This window comes from Equus przewalskii, chromosome 19 (genome assembly GCF_037783145.1).
Source record: "Equus przewalskii isolate Varuska chromosome 19, EquPr2, whole genome shotgun sequence".
Classification (NCBI taxonomy): Eukaryota; Metazoa; Chordata; class Mammalia; order Perissodactyla; family Equidae; genus Equus; species Equus przewalskii.
In genome coordinates, this window is record NC_091849.1 from 32,049,834 (window position 1) to 32,064,167 (window position 14,334).

At 57.6% G+C, this 14,334-nt stretch overlaps 1 protein-coding gene across 4 annotated transcripts; it reads right to left on the reverse strand.

Annotated features, from left to right (window-relative positions):
* Positions 1 to 403: 403 nt before the first annotated feature.
* On the reverse strand, positions 404 to 13,833 carry EHMT2 (euchromatic histone lysine methyltransferase 2). 4 transcript variants are annotated; one of them, XM_070585760.1, is made up of 28 exons: positions 13,731 to 13,824; positions 13,018 to 13,084; positions 12,702 to 12,920; positions 12,354 to 12,607; positions 11,456 to 11,540; positions 11,323 to 11,363; positions 11,054 to 11,209; positions 9,124 to 9,261; positions 8,928 to 9,042; positions 8,667 to 8,768; positions 8,298 to 8,446; positions 8,069 to 8,212; positions 7,750 to 7,985; positions 7,489 to 7,671; positions 7,286 to 7,368; positions 6,672 to 6,778; positions 6,449 to 6,571; positions 6,260 to 6,361; positions 5,324 to 5,428; positions 5,080 to 5,234; positions 4,827 to 4,994; positions 4,233 to 4,377; positions 3,785 to 3,862; positions 3,308 to 3,423; positions 3,124 to 3,210; positions 1,579 to 1,657; positions 1,261 to 1,436; positions 404 to 916 (listed from the first exon to the last, which is right to left on the reverse strand). In XM_070585760.1, exons 1-28 carry the CDS (start codon positions 13,770 to 13,772, stop codon positions 736 to 738), a joined length of 3,636 nt encoding a protein of 1,211 aa, XP_070441861.1. In that variant the 5' UTR covers positions 13,773 to 13,824; the 3' UTR covers positions 404 to 735. The 4 variants fall into 4 exon arrangements, with proteins under 4 accessions (XP_070441861.1, XP_070441860.1, XP_070441858.1 ...); XM_070585759.1 differs by lacking the exon at positions 8,667 to 8,768 and having other exon boundaries at positions 13,731 to 13,833; XM_070585757.1 differs by lacking the exon at positions 13,731 to 13,824 and having other exon boundaries at positions 13,018 to 13,391.
* Between the last annotated feature and the right edge of the window lie 501 nt (positions 13,834 to 14,334).

Consider the following 14,334-nt stretch of genomic DNA (forward strand, 5'->3'; position numbering starts at 1 on the left):
ACACTCCAGTTCCTCCTTCGCGACTCCGTGACTCCGTTCCAGAGGGCGGGAAAGCCGCGCCTGGGACAGGGGATCAAGGCTGCTTGCTGCAGGCCCGTGTACCATGGCCTGGAGGACTTGACTCGCTCTAAGAAAATCCTTCAGTTTTGCAAACAACCTTAACCGTGGTACACTTACACCCACACCCTCCCGCCAAAGATTAAGTGTTGAGATTTGCCTTTGAGCCCTTGACTAGAGCCTGCCCACAGTGGTCCCCCTACAATACAACCCTCCCCTCCTGCTGGTCGGCTGCCCACACCAGCCACACCTGTCCAGCCTGCTTCCCAGCAGCTCTGCCCCTTGGACCCATGCTCCCTCTGGCTATGTGTGCTCCCCCCTGCCCCTTGCCAAGTCACCCAGACAGTTATTACCAAACCCAACATTTATTGAGAACAAAGGAAACCAGTTGGCATAGAGGCCCATTTCAATTCATCAATCTTCAGCAATGGGGAATGGGGGTACGGGTCGGGGTGGCCAGCCCTGAAGTCACTCTCCCAGGGAGGAACCAGCTCTGGGAGAGAGGGGCTGTCAGACCTCCAGGGCCTGGCTGGGGTCTCTGGCCGAGGAATGTGTGAAGGGGTAGGGGGAGAGAAGATGGCAGCATCCCCAGGTGTGGGCGTGTGAGCAGCAAGTGGCAGAGGCGGCTGCTGAGCCGGTGGCCATCCAGGGGTGGGGAGGGGAGGGTGTGGTCCGCTCTCAGGGGTTGACGGGGGGCAGGGAGCTGAGCTCAGGCAGCAGCTCAGGGTGGGGGTCCAGGCGGGCCAGGCGGCTCTGCTCCAGGGCGATGGCCTCGGCTGAGTGCTTGCACTTCTCAGAGCCACACTGGCAGGTGAAATATTTGCTTTTGATGTCCCAGAAGCGGTCACCATAGTCAAACCTGTCAGAGGAACACATGGGACCTTTAGGACCCAGACCCAGCTGCCCAAGCCCATCCCAAAGCACCCGCCCCCTCCTCTTCTCCTGATGGGTTCTAAGCCCTCATATGTTCTAGGGACTTGCAGCCCCAGCACTGCCTGGGAACTTGTTAGAAATCCAGTCTTGGGGCCCATCCCAAATCTACAGGTCACAATCTCTCTGTGAGGCTCAGGACGCTGTTTACACTGCCATCTGGGAAGCTCTGCTCTAATCCATGCCTGGAAACCAGGTGCTCTCCAGCCTTCAGCTTCTGGTCCAGGATTGCTGCATCTCCCACACCCCTGGGCTCACCCTGGGACACCTCACCCCAGCTCCTCCCCAGTCCGGATGTCTCGGGAACTGAAGAAGGCAATGCGTGGAAATCGCAGGTCTTGGTGCAGCATGAAGACCCGGACGGGGATGATGTTGGGGTCACACAGGTGGTTGATGAAGCGGCTGATGTTGCCATAGTAACGAGCATCAATGCAGTACACCTCTCCATCCTGAGGGGAAGGCGTCACTCTTCACACCTACCACCATCCTGCTTGCCTGGCCAACCTTCCCACCCACTGTCCACCCAGTCCCTCCTCCCCAGGTTTCCATTTGCTGACTGGGAGTAGGGGGGCAGAGGGGTCTCCTGCCCACCTTGTTGTCTAAGTCGAAGAGATAAGAATCATCCTCTCTCACATCGGCCTCAGCATCGGAGATCAGCTCCCCGACATACCTGGCGGGCAGGAAGTGGTGGTTCTGAAGATGAGCAGCGGTTATGGGGAGCCAGGGCCAGGCCCTGTCTCTCCTCACAGCCCCATGGAATCCTCTTCCACTATTCTCAGCTGCCCCAGTCACTGTCCGTGAATCTTACGGATCAACATGGCTGGGGTTGGGATGGGTGACCAGGCCATAGTGGGCCCAGAGGACATCATCGGGGTGGGCAGAGAGAGGTGGCTCCCCTCTAGCGGGGGAGTCAGGAGGAGGAACACAGGGATGTAAGCATGTGAGGGGACAACATAGGAGACACTCCTGCCAGTGAGGGTCTCCACTGGACAGCTGGAGAGGCAGTGGTGGGAAAGGTAAAGGGAAGGGCCCAAGCCGCGCCAGGGGAAGCCAAGGGTGAGCATGGACAAGCCCGCCTCTAGGGTGAAGGGGTCAGTATCTGCAGGCAGGTGGCCTTGGTGAGGAAATCTGGTCAGGTGAGATGCTGGGAGGTTTGTGGACCGGAAATCACCCAGCAGGTGGTGGCGATGCTAGACTGAAGAACAGGAGAGGGGTCAGGGCTGCAGGAAAGGATGGAGCCACAGGAGCTGTGACGAACTCCAGGAAGGAGCCGGGAGCGAGGACCTCACATTTGGAAAGCAGAGGGAGAGGAACTGGCGAACAGGAAGGATGAGGACAGTGTCATGGGAGCCAGAGCTAAGCACGGTGGCAGATGCAGGAGAATGATGACCGAGACACACAGGGGGGGCAGGGAGGGCAGCATCAGCTGAGGGGTGAGGCAGGTAGAGGCAGATTTGCACAGAAATGAGCGGATAGTGGGGAAATGGGCCCAGGAAGAAGAGCCACTTGTCAGGGAAGTTGGGAGAAGACGTGACAGAGAAAATGGATGGTCCCTTACACAGATAAGTGGGGCTGAGGCCTTTTTTTTAAAGGCGAAAGGAGACCTAAATTAAGTTGGAAGGTCATGGGGTAGGAGCAAGGCAACAGGAAGATGTTACGGATGCTGGTCAGAGACAGAACAGACAGAGAGGGATGAGGCCCCTGAAGAGGCAGATAGAAAGGACCTGTTAACACCTCCATTTTGACCAAAAAAATGAGGCTCAAAGAGGTTAAGTAACTTGACCAAGGACACCCAGCAGCAGAGCGGGGCTCAAACCCAGGTCTGTCTCCAAAACTGGCTCTTTCCCCAGCTGGAAGGGCAGGGGAGGGGTGTCTGAGGTTGGGAAATACACCGAGGGGGAAAGAAGCAGGGAAGACATGGGCAGTGGTGACACCCTGAGGTCTGGGAAGAGTAGAGGCAGGCGCGGTCTTCAGCTGTGGGGACAGGGGTCAGAGAAGGATGGCTGGAGAGGGGTCAGTGAGAAGAGGTGGGACCCGTCAGGGTGGAGGGCAGAGAGGGAGGCCTGGGAGTCAGCAGTGGCCATGTACCCATCCCTCGCCCCCAGGGGCAAGGTACCCCTCCATCCCCAGACTCACTCGCAGATGAAGGTCCCCTGGGGGATGGTCTGCAGGGCGCGCACCCCCCAGCCCATCTTGGCTGTTCGGTAGAGCTGCAGTCGCACCCTGGGGGTGGGAGAATGGGTGATGTTGAGTGGAGGGACCTGGAAGCCCCACGGGAGGGGACGAAGGGGGGTGAGGCGGGGTGAGGGCGGGGCCTCACTTGATGCCGCTCTGCACTACGCGGTTCTTGCAGTTCCTCCAGCAGGAGCACGCCTGGTTACACTCAAAAATCAGCGGCGGCTCGATCTTGTTAAATTCCTGGAGCAGCCGCCCGTCCTGGGGTTGAGGAGGGGAGGACAGTAATTTCTGTGTGGCACCCACCCCAGCTGTCTGGGACTCCCAAGACTCCACAGAAAAATCCACCGCTGACCCCAACCCAGAGAAAGGGGGGGATGGGCTGGGGGAGGCCACAGATGCTCCGAGATCAGCGAACAGGAAGTACACAACCATCCCCTTGATTTGCATGTCCCTGGGCCAGGCCCATTTCTGTCCTGGCAGCATCTGGGAATGCCAGGTCCTGCCCTGCCCTCTCTGCCACTTCCCTGACAGGGCAGGAGGTGAGGGACAAGGTCCCAGGGAGTTGGCGTTAGTTAGAGGCTAGCTCCTCTGAAGGAGTGGCCAGGGCAAGGGCACATACCTTATCATACCAGCAGCGGATGCTGAGCTGGCCACACAGGCAGTTGGAGCTGGAGCAGTCGTCCACACACGTGCAGTGCTGCGGTGGGAGTCAGGGGTCAGCTCAATCCCCAGAACCAGCCTTGGCCCCTCAACTCTCAATGCTCCCTGACCCTCCCCAGCTGCTGCCCTTTCTCTAGGGTCCATGTTTTAGGACAGCAGGTGGTGATGGTCTCTGGTGAGAGGGAATCAAGATGTTGTTGATGGGGTGTCCCCAGGGCTACCACGAGCCCACATGATACCTTCATGTGTCCTAGGAAAAGGAGGTCTTCCCCAGCTGGATGTAAGCCCACACCAGAGCTCCCTTTCAGCCTCACTCTCTTTCCAGCTGCCCTTGTTGGCCTACAACTTGCCTATCTGTACTCAGCAGCTCTGGGTGTCCCTCTGGGAGGGCCCAGCCCCCTGCTCACCTGCAGGTGGGTGATGTTGCGGTCGATGTTCATGGTGGACGTCTCGCAGTTCTCTGAGATGTACTTGTAATCCTCGGGGCAGGGCTCCCCGTCCACGCCGTTGACACAGGGAATGGGCACATTCTCGTAGCCCCGAGCCACATCCCTGGCAGAAGGGAGACAGGGCTTGGGGGCTAGAGTATGTGGTGAGGGTGAGAGGAGGGGGCTGGGAGGTCCCTGGGGCCTGGGGAGTGGGCTGGTGAGAGAAGGGGCGTTTCTGGGGGTTCATCAGGATGTGGGGAGTAAGGCTACCATGTAAAATGCAGGACGCTCAGTTAAATTTGGATTTCAAGTAGATAAAAAATAATTTTTTGTATAGGTATGTCCCAACACCACATGGAACACTCATACTAAGAAAGTATGCACTGTTCATGTGAAACTCGAATTTAATCAGCTGTCCTCTACTTTTATTTGCTGTACCTGGCAGCCCTAGTGGGGAGGCAGGCGGTTCTGGGGACTCAGTGGGGCATGGGAGGGTGTGGGGGATGTTCTGAGGGTTCAGCGGGGCCTGGGGAGGGGTGGGAGGTGGTTCTGGGTGCAGAGGCCTGGGCTCACCGGCAGATGATCCTCTCCGTGCGGATGGCCCGATTTCCCACCCCGAGCCGAAGCTTGCGGTTGAGCTGGAGTGCAAACCACACGTCAGAGCGCTCAGGAGTCAGGTCCCATGCTGTGTCCCCCTCCTTGTTCCGAAGTTCAGGGTTTGCCCCACGTGACAGGAACAACCTGGGAGGGGACAGGAAGCCCGTGGGGTCTGGGGCTGCGAGAGGTGGTGGAGGGGTGTCAGGCGTGGGGCAGGCGGGGGGCTCACAGCACGCAGTCGTGGTAGCTCTCCCGGGCTGCGATGTGCAGGGGCGTGTCCCCATGGTAGTTCACAGCATGGAGGTCGCAGCGGGCGTTCAGTAGCACCTCGGCGATGGCGGCACTGCCGGTGAAGGAAGCCCAGTGCAGGCAGATGTTTTCCTCCTGTGGAGGTGGGAGGGGGCAGGATGGGCCCAGGCTCTACCTTCCTCAGGGCCAGGGGCCATCCCCACCCCAACCAAACTGTCACTCACGTTGTCCGTGAGGGTGACGTCAGCGCCCCGTGTCAGCAGCATGCGGATCACCTCGATGTGCTTGTGCTCTGCGGCCCAGATGATGGGTGTCCACCCCCCACTGTCCTGTGGGTGGGCAGAGAGGGAGGGACGAAGATGGGGGGCAGCCCTTGCCCTGACCCAGGGCACCCTAGCAGCCCTGCTCACCAAAGCAGCATGTGGTCCACAGCATGCGCTCTGGAGCAGACTCCCAGCTCCACCACGCACACGCTGCAGGACCCTGGGCAACTTATTATCTCTAGACGGCAGTTTCCTTATCTTTAAGATGGGACTGATAGTGTCTATCACTCAAGGCTGTGGAGTAATTTTTCTCTTTCTAAAAAATACTTAGTTCCCAAGTTTGCCTACTCAAAAGTCCTAGAAGCAGTGACCCTATAGCAATAAACACTCCTAGGCACACAGATGGCAATCTCTAAAAAACTTTTCCTATTTAAAGGAGCTAGAGTTGCTTAGAGAAATGGCAGATTCTGAGTCTGGGGCAGGAAATGTGCTGAAAGGTAAGTTTGCTCTCAAAGGCAACTGGGTCATATTAGAAACCACAGGAGCCTACTTCTAGGGGCTCCTTCTGGACAAAGGATGGACCGAGTCAAAGATGGAGAAGAATGACAGTAAGAGACTCTAAGACATCCAACATACAAAAAACGAAGAGTTAATAAAGAATCTTATTGGATAGTTCCAGAGATTAAGGCTGCAACTCATTATTTGGAAAACTGATAAATAAAAAGAAGAAAAAGTGTCAAGAAAAATACACATGAAGAAGGAAAAGGTGGTGACGGACTGGAGCAGCATGAGAGGCAGGAGGAGGGTCAGAGATCAGCCAAGGAGAAAGAGGACCCAGCGCCTGAGGCTGAGCCAAGAACCTGGGGCCAGGCTGGGCGGGCAGCCTGGGCCGCTGACCTGGGCATTGACGTCCACCTGTCCTGTGCTGAGCAGCAGGCTGACCATCTCCAAGTTCCCAATTTTGGCTGCGTGGTGGAGACAGGTGGAACCGTCTTCCTCCTGAGGGAGATGTGGGCAGATGAGTCCTCTGGCTGGTACCTCTAACCGGTCCCTGACCCTGGGCCCCAGTCTGCCCAGCCACCGCACCTTGCTGTAGACACAGCCACCGCGCTGTACCATGTAGCGTGCAACCTCCAGGTGGTTGTTCACCACGGCCTCCATCAGCGGCGTCCGCTGCTGCTTGTCCACTGCATTGATATTGGCTCCAGCCTGCGAGGAGGGGGCACATGGGCTGGTACCAGGGAGGGGATGGGCAGGGGAGGCGTCCAAGGGCCTGGTCAATGAGGCAGGGGGCCGGGCCTGTGCTGACCTGCAGCAGCACGTGGCAGATCTCCACGGAGCCCTTCTGGGCGGCTGCATGCAGAGGCGTGCGCTTGCTCTGCTGGTCGCTCTGGAAGTTGGGGTCCAGGTTGTCCACTGCGGGGAGAGCCCGCCACACCGGGAGAGGGAGGGACAAGTGGTAAGCGAGCTAGGGGGCAGGTGGCACCTCCTCCAGGAAGGCTTCTCAGGGCCCCAACCTGGGTCAGGACCCCCTCCTGGGCCTTCTTTGTGCTGCCTCCACCATGGCACTTATCAGAGAGTAAGGAGTGAACAGCACTAGCTCTGCCTGAGCTCAAACTGGCCCTGCCCCTTAGTACCACCGCTGTGCACTGGGCAAGGTAGTTAACCTCTCTGAGTCTCCGCTGGGAAGGCTGAAGTGAGTGAATGTGTATAAGCACTCAGAACAGTATCCAGAGCCTATGTGCTCATCGTTGCCAAAGCCCTCATCATTCCAGGTTATCTGTGTCTGTGTCCCCAACCACTTTAAGTCCTTTGGGGAAAGGACAATGTCCTTCACTGCTGCACTCCTGGCCCCGAGCTCAGTGCCTGGTATATCATCGGTGCTCAATCAAGGTTTGCTGAACAAATGAGCGGAATACTCACACAGCATGAGGATCACCTTCTGCAGCTCCCCCTGCTTCACTGACAGGTACAACTGCCGGGGGTGGAAACGGAGTTTCTTCCGCCTGCCATGGTGAGGGAGGGAGAGGGCGTGGGCTCCTCAAGCATCCGCCTCAACATCAACATCAGATCCACCCTTACAGCCCCAGCCCTAGTCACACCCCTGAGACCAATCCCCCACTCACCTCTCTGACTCCTGGATGACCAGGGCCTTCTCCAGGGCCTCCCGGCCTGGCCCAGGTGGCAGCCCCACGGCTGAGAGGCAGCCCCCATTGGGCAGGGTCAGGGAGGGCCCTGAGCTGTCGATGGTGTCAGCCAGAGGGTCACAGGGTGGGCGCCGGGGCTCCCCATGCCCTCGCATCCGGGCGCTGTGGGAGAAGGCGCCAATGTCGGGGGCGACAGGGATGGGGCAGGCAACAGATAGAAGGGAAAGGGGAGGACAGTACCTGGGCTGGGAAGTGTCTGCTCTTCCAGGGGCATCCTGGGCCAGGGGTGGGGGGGCAGGGGCGGCAGTGCCGGCTGGTGGGGTCACCCCGTCTCCCCGGGGGATGGTCACCTCCTGGGCTTCAGATGCGTCCTCCCCACAGTGAGGACAGAAAACCATCCCATTCAGCTGGGACACACAGGCCTTGTGGAAGCGGTGGGCCACACGGAAGTCGGGGTGGCACTCCAGGAAGGTGCCCTGGGGACAGGGAAACATGGTGAGGCTCTGGGAGCCCCTTCCTCTGTGGGACACACTGCCTGTCTGCCCCACAGGTCACTCACCGCTGTACAGAAGTAGCCACAGCCCGGGCAGCAGTGGTGTTTGACCATGCGGGCGCGGTGGGTCTCACAGAGCACCATCAGTGCCACTCGGCTTGATGGCCTCATGGTCTCCCGCTTGAGGATTGCAGCATTGCAGCCTGACAGCTGTGGGTAGTGAGGATGGGCGAGAAGAGAAGTGAGGCTGGGGCTGGATCGCCCTGGCACCTCTCCTACCAGCCCAGAGGCCCACCTCTCCATCCACACTCTCCGTGGCCATGCACTTGTGCCCCGCTCTCTCGCTGATGCGGTCAATCTTGGGCGCCTCCATGCGGCAGCTGCAGAGGGGCAACTCCTCAAACCCGCGCTCAGTCTCCAGTGAAGACGTGTCATTGGACACCCCTTGGATGGAGGAACAAGGGAGCTGAGGGAGGCCTTGTCCTTCACCCACTGGGACCCCTGGTGGGGCCTCTCACTCCCACCCTGCCTTTCCCTCCATGTTCCAGAACCCCCAAAGCCTGGCCATGGACACCCCAGCTCCAGCGGGGTCCCCCTCCTCCCAGTTCCCTCCAGCCCTGAGGGCGCCCCCTAGTGGCTCCCTATCCCAGCAATTGGCAATTACCAGCGTGGTTGGGGGAGAGGGTCCCCTCGCTGGGCAGCTCCAGGGACCCCAGAGGGACCTCCATGTACTCACTGGGGCCTGAGGAGCCCACACCATTCACTCCTGACACAGAGACAGAGAGAGTGAGAGTGCGAGCTCACAGGTGCCTGGACATGTGGTACATGCGGGTGTGCATGCGTGAGCGTGTGTGTACGTGCGCGCTCTCTGGGGGCTGGGAGGGAGGCTGGAGGAGTGGACCCAAAAGCAGAAGAGCCTCCTCACCTCGTGGCTCCTTGGCCCTCGGAGGCTCCCGCTTCCGCCGTTTCCGTGATGGCTTCACCCAGGGGCTGTCCTTCCGCCATTTCTTCTTGGCTTTGCGCCGGCCGCTGGAACCACTCTGGGGAGGAGGAAGAGAGTTAGAGAGCCTGGACCCCAGCCCACACCCCCTCCTCTGCGGACTCAGATCTCCAGCTCTCACTCTGTCTGACTGATTGCCTGACTCCTCATCTTCTTCTTCTTCCTCTTCTTCCTCCTCTTCCTCTTCTTCTTCCTCTTCTTCCTCTTCCTCCTCCTCCTCTTCCTCGCTCAGTTGTTCAGCGAGAGCTTCAACCTCAGACTGGGAGAGAGGCCAAGTGGGTCTGGGGAAACAGCAACCCCCAGGCCACAGCTCTCTCCTGGGGGGCACTTGGGGGAGAGAGGCAGAGCAGCACACAACCAAGCCCCACGCCTCAGACAGTGAGGGGAGATAGAGAAAACAACAATTACGCAGGCATGGCTCCCTGGTGGAGGTGAATGTAAGGAGGGAAAGGGCTGGATAAAGAGAGGGTTTGTACAATTTTATACAGCAGTGAAAAAGAAGGTGCTATAGTTAGATGCAACAACACACGTGAATCCTGGCAACACAGCATTAAGCAAAAAAAAGTAAGTTCCAGAAAACAGACGTATAGTATGACCTCTTTTTATGAAGTTCATAAATAGGCAAGACTACCAATGGCTGCTAAACATATTAGATGAAAAGCTAATGAGGGGGGCCAGCCCGGTGGCACAGCAGTTAAGTGAGCACATTCAGCTTCGCCGGCCTGGAGTTCACCGGTTCGGATCCCTGGTGTGGACATGGCAGTGCTTAGCAAGCCATGCTGTGGTAGGCGTCCCACATATAAAGTAGAGGAAGATGGGCATGGATGTTAGCTCAGGGCCAGTCTTCCTTAGCAAAAAGAAGACTGGCGGCAGAAGTTAGCCTAGGACTAATCTTCCTCAAAAAAAAAAAAAAAAACAAAGAAATATTGGGCAGAGAGGAATGCGTCAATCCCCATCCAATCAGCCAACTCCTAAACATGAGGAATTGTGTAGGACAACTGACCTGGTTTCTTCAACAAATAAATGGCAAGAAAAAAATTTTTTAGAAGATGAGGGAAGCTATACATCAAGAGAGAGCTAACACAAATGTTAATCAAATCAGTGTGTGGACCTCATTTGAATCTGGACAAACCAAAATCCATTTATAAAACAAGTGAGGAAATGTGAAGATGGACTGGTAGTCAAGTGATGGTATGAGGGAATCACTGGTAAATTTCTTAGGTGTGAAAACAGCAATGCAGCGATGTTTGAAAACAGAAATAGGCCTTTTGTTTAGAGATACATATGGAAATATTTGTAGATAAAATGATATGATCTCTGGGATTTGCTATGAAACAATCCAGTAGGTGTGTGTGTTGTGGGAGAAAGAGATGAGTCAAGATCAGCTGTGTTTTGGTAATTGTGGGAGCTGGGTGACGGCCACATAGGGCTCACTCCTCTATTTTTTTTTTTTGAGGAAGATTAGCTCTGAGCTAACATTTGCCAATCCTCCTCTTTTTGCTGAGGAAGACTGGCCCTGAGCTAACATCCCTGCCCATCTTCCTCTACTTTATATGTGGCACGCCTACCACAGCATGGCTTGCCAAGCCGTGCCATGTCTGCACCCGGGATCCGAACCAGCAAACCCCGGGCAGCTGAAGCAGAACGTGCGAACTTAACAGCTGTGCCACTGGGCTGGCCCCGAACTCCTCTATTCTTTCCTGTATATTCGTTAAGTTTCTACAATAAAACATTAAATGAAAGCAACATAGACAAAACTAAGCATTATATTGCAAAAGCAAACGTGTAAGAGATAAAACCAAACAAAGAGCAAAGGCATAAACAAACAAATAGCAAGTAAACCATGAAGTGGGGTGTGGGACCCAAAGTCAAGGATGGTGGTCACCACTGTGGAGAGAGGTAAGGAAATGGAATGGGGTGGAGCACACACTGGGAACAAGTTATAGACAGGATGGGGCAGTGAATTAGTGGGTGTTCAGAAGATGAAAAAGTAAGGCAGGCAAGACTGGAGAGCAGGCGTGCTGGCCAGGAGGGTAGCCACTCCCTCTCACCTTGCTGTCAGAGTCCACACGCTCATCTACAGAGTAGGAATCATAGTAGAGGCTGAAGTCGTCACCCACTACTGTCTCCCACTCCTCCAGGGACCCAGGGTCTCCCTTCTCCAGGGTCACTTCTCCCGAACCCCGGGCAGAGCCCAACTCCTCTGACTAGGAAAAGATCAAAAAATTGAAGCTCCTGGCACTCCCCCACCAACCTCCCATTTCCGGGGAGGGCAGCCCCCCAGGTGGAGAGGCCTTGTTCCCTGCCTCTCCTGGCTCACCAGGCCACCTCCTGCGTTCAGCTTCCTCCTCTTGGCCACATCTGGAAGGTGAGAGAGAAAGGCATGAGACCTGCACTCTAACCCCTCAGGCCGGGCCAGGCCAAGCCACAGGTGGGTGGGGGGTGGGACTGACCTGAGGTGACCTTCCCCAGGGAGTGCACGTCATCACTCATGCGGAAATGCTGCACTTCAGGGGGCCGCTTCTCAGGGACTGGGGGCTGAGGGTGAGAGGGAGCACACTTAAGGTCAGGGAACATTTAGCCTGGAGCGCCAGGTGGGGGTGGAGTGGTGAGCCACACCCTCAACAATGCCATCTGAGTACTGAGAACACGGCAATAACACAAACTGCTGTTTCCCGGAGAGGAAGCGTGTCAAGCACATCCCATACCTAACACTCACTCACTTCTTCAAGCACGCAGAAGCAGGCCCTTTCTCCCCATTTTACAGATGAGAAAACAAAGGTTAAGGCCTTGACTAAAGCTACTCAAACCACATTCAGAACAAAATGATATCCAGAGCCCTAAAAACATTGTCATAAAGCCTGTGAGATTCTGGGGCCTTTGTCATTTCCCTTCTCTGTCATTTTTGTGGCCTTCATCTCCTTCCCTGTAGGGACTTGGCAAAATCTTTAAAAATGGAGCAGGGGCAGTTTCAAAGTAGGGAGGAAAAGTTCCCTTGGGGCTTGCTTTGAGGTAGAAAGGAAGAGTGGTTTGAAGTTTCTTTACACAGTCATTACCATAAGAGTAATTAAGACATTAACTACATAATTAACTCATTGACACTTCTCTCTTCTACTCCTCTCTCCCCAAGAATGTAAACTCCAGGAAGACAGGAACCTGTGTGTTCACAGATTAAACCCCAGCCTAGAATTCAACATACAGTAACCCCTTGGTAAATATGTGAAGCTGTGAATAGATTAGAGAAAGCCTAAAGCTAAATTGTAACAAAAGCCCACAAGCTATTTACAGTTGATTACCCCTGTTGATTACCCCTGTCTCTCTCACTCCCCACAATCCTCCTCCAATCCTCACCTGTCCGTTGCCGGGTTTGGACATGGTTTTCCTGGCTCGGTGGACCTTGGGTGGCCCCTCTGGGCCGGCTGTAGCAGGAGGGGGTTCAGGTCCTGCTGCCACTGCCCCCTGAGCCCCTGGCATACTCAGCAGCCTCATAGCCAAACTTTGGACTGATGGGGGTGATTTTCCAGCCCCTGTCATTGACATCTTGGCCCGGCTGGGACAGGCACTCCCCTTGCTGGGGGAAGACGGGAACGACTTTGTGGCATGGCCTGGAAAACAGGCAGGCAGGCAGAAGACAAGATAAGGGGGAAGGCAGAGTCAGAGGCTACCCCATCTCACCCCTCAGACTCCGCAGCCTCTCACCCAGCAGGATGCGGCCCCCATGGAGGTCCCCATCTCCCTCGAGATTCTCAGGTTCTTCCCCGATAAGTGGTGTGGCCCCTACAGGGGTGTCAGCCCCCTCATCGCCGACGGTCACGGTGACAGAGGCTGGGGATGAGGGGCCAGCAGGCTCCAGGGAGTCAGGGTTGGCCTTGGGCAGAGTCTCCTCACTACGAGGGGTGTCCCCCAAAGAGCCATGAACTGTAAGGGAAGATAAAAAGTTCAGCGTTTAGGACTCAGGGGATCCTGTGTTGGGGGAGGTGAAGGTCCAGTCGGGCCGTTTCTGCCAGAAACTCACCTCTCTCGGTGGCTCCTCTGGGCTCCTTCTCCAGCACCAGCGCCCCCATCTCAGCAGGGGCCTCCCCCTGGGAGGGGACACAAGGGATAGGAGGACTGGTCAGCCCAGTAGGAAGTTGGGGGGCCCAGGACGCCTGGGCCCTGGGAAGAGAGAGTAGGCTCCGGGGCCTACCTCTTCCTCTATGGGGGCCCCCCCTTCCGCGGCCTCGGCTGCCCGGAGGGGCCGCACGACCCCTCCCCCGGGCCCGCATCAACCCCCTCCCTCTCGGTAGACCCCGCATCTCAGGGGCCGAGAAGAGAGGAGGGGGAGGGGGCGGGGCCTCCGCGCCCCGGCCCCGCCCCCTCCTCCCGGCTGCACGCGCCGCTCCCCCTTTGTCCCCCAGGCCGCGGGGACCCCGGGCACCAACCCCTCCAGCGCCCGCTGCCCCCCAGCCCGGTGGACGGCCCCTCGTGCCCCTCGCGCGTGCTCCTGGGGCCCCGGCGCCTGCCGCCCACTCGGGGGCAGCCGGCGGCTGCACGCGCGCCTCCGTGCCCACTCCCCCCACCTCCCACCCCCTGGTCCCCTCATCCGCCCCCGGTGCTGGCCCTCCGGAGTGCTGCAAGTCCCGCCCGGGACCCCCGGCCCCGTTGCACCCCCGGAGCATTGCACGGGCGCGCGCTTCCCCCGGGCGCGCGCGCGGGCATGCACCCGCCTCTCCCCCTCCCCTTCCGCACCTCGGCGGCCGCCGCCGCTGCAGCTCCCGCCGCCGCCGCCATCGCCGCTTGCGCGGGGGGCCGAGCCGGCGCGCGGCCGCCCCGGGTCACGTGGGCGGGGGAGGGAGGGCTAAGAGGAGCCTTAAAGGAGCCAGTACGCTCTTTCTGGCCTTTTTCCCCAGAGAGCGGCTTCGGAGAGACGGCAGTGGCTGTCCTAGGCTGGGGCCTGCAGGGGAGAATGCCTTCCATTCCTGGCCTCAGCCCAGCGGGGAACCGAAGGCGAGGCACGCCTGGGTCCAGGTGTGGCTTCTGCATCCCCTACCTGGTTTTAGGTAACAAGCGGAGCGTCTGAGCTTTCCGGCTCTCGGCAGCGGTTGTATTTCCAATCTGGTCCGCGTGTGCTTCTCCCGCTTCTGGTTGCTTTCTAGTTTCTGGGTCACCAGATAGAAGGCTCGGCCTCAGTTTTGGCCTCGCTTCTCTAACGAGCAAGAAGGGGGCGATGGGGACGCGCGGAGGACACCTTTCCTCTTGGCTGTTTCTAGCATGCTGCTTCATGTCCCCTGGAGCAGTGTCCCCTTTTGAAAACCTGGGGCTAAATGTCTCTTTTGTTTATGCCAGGCATGTT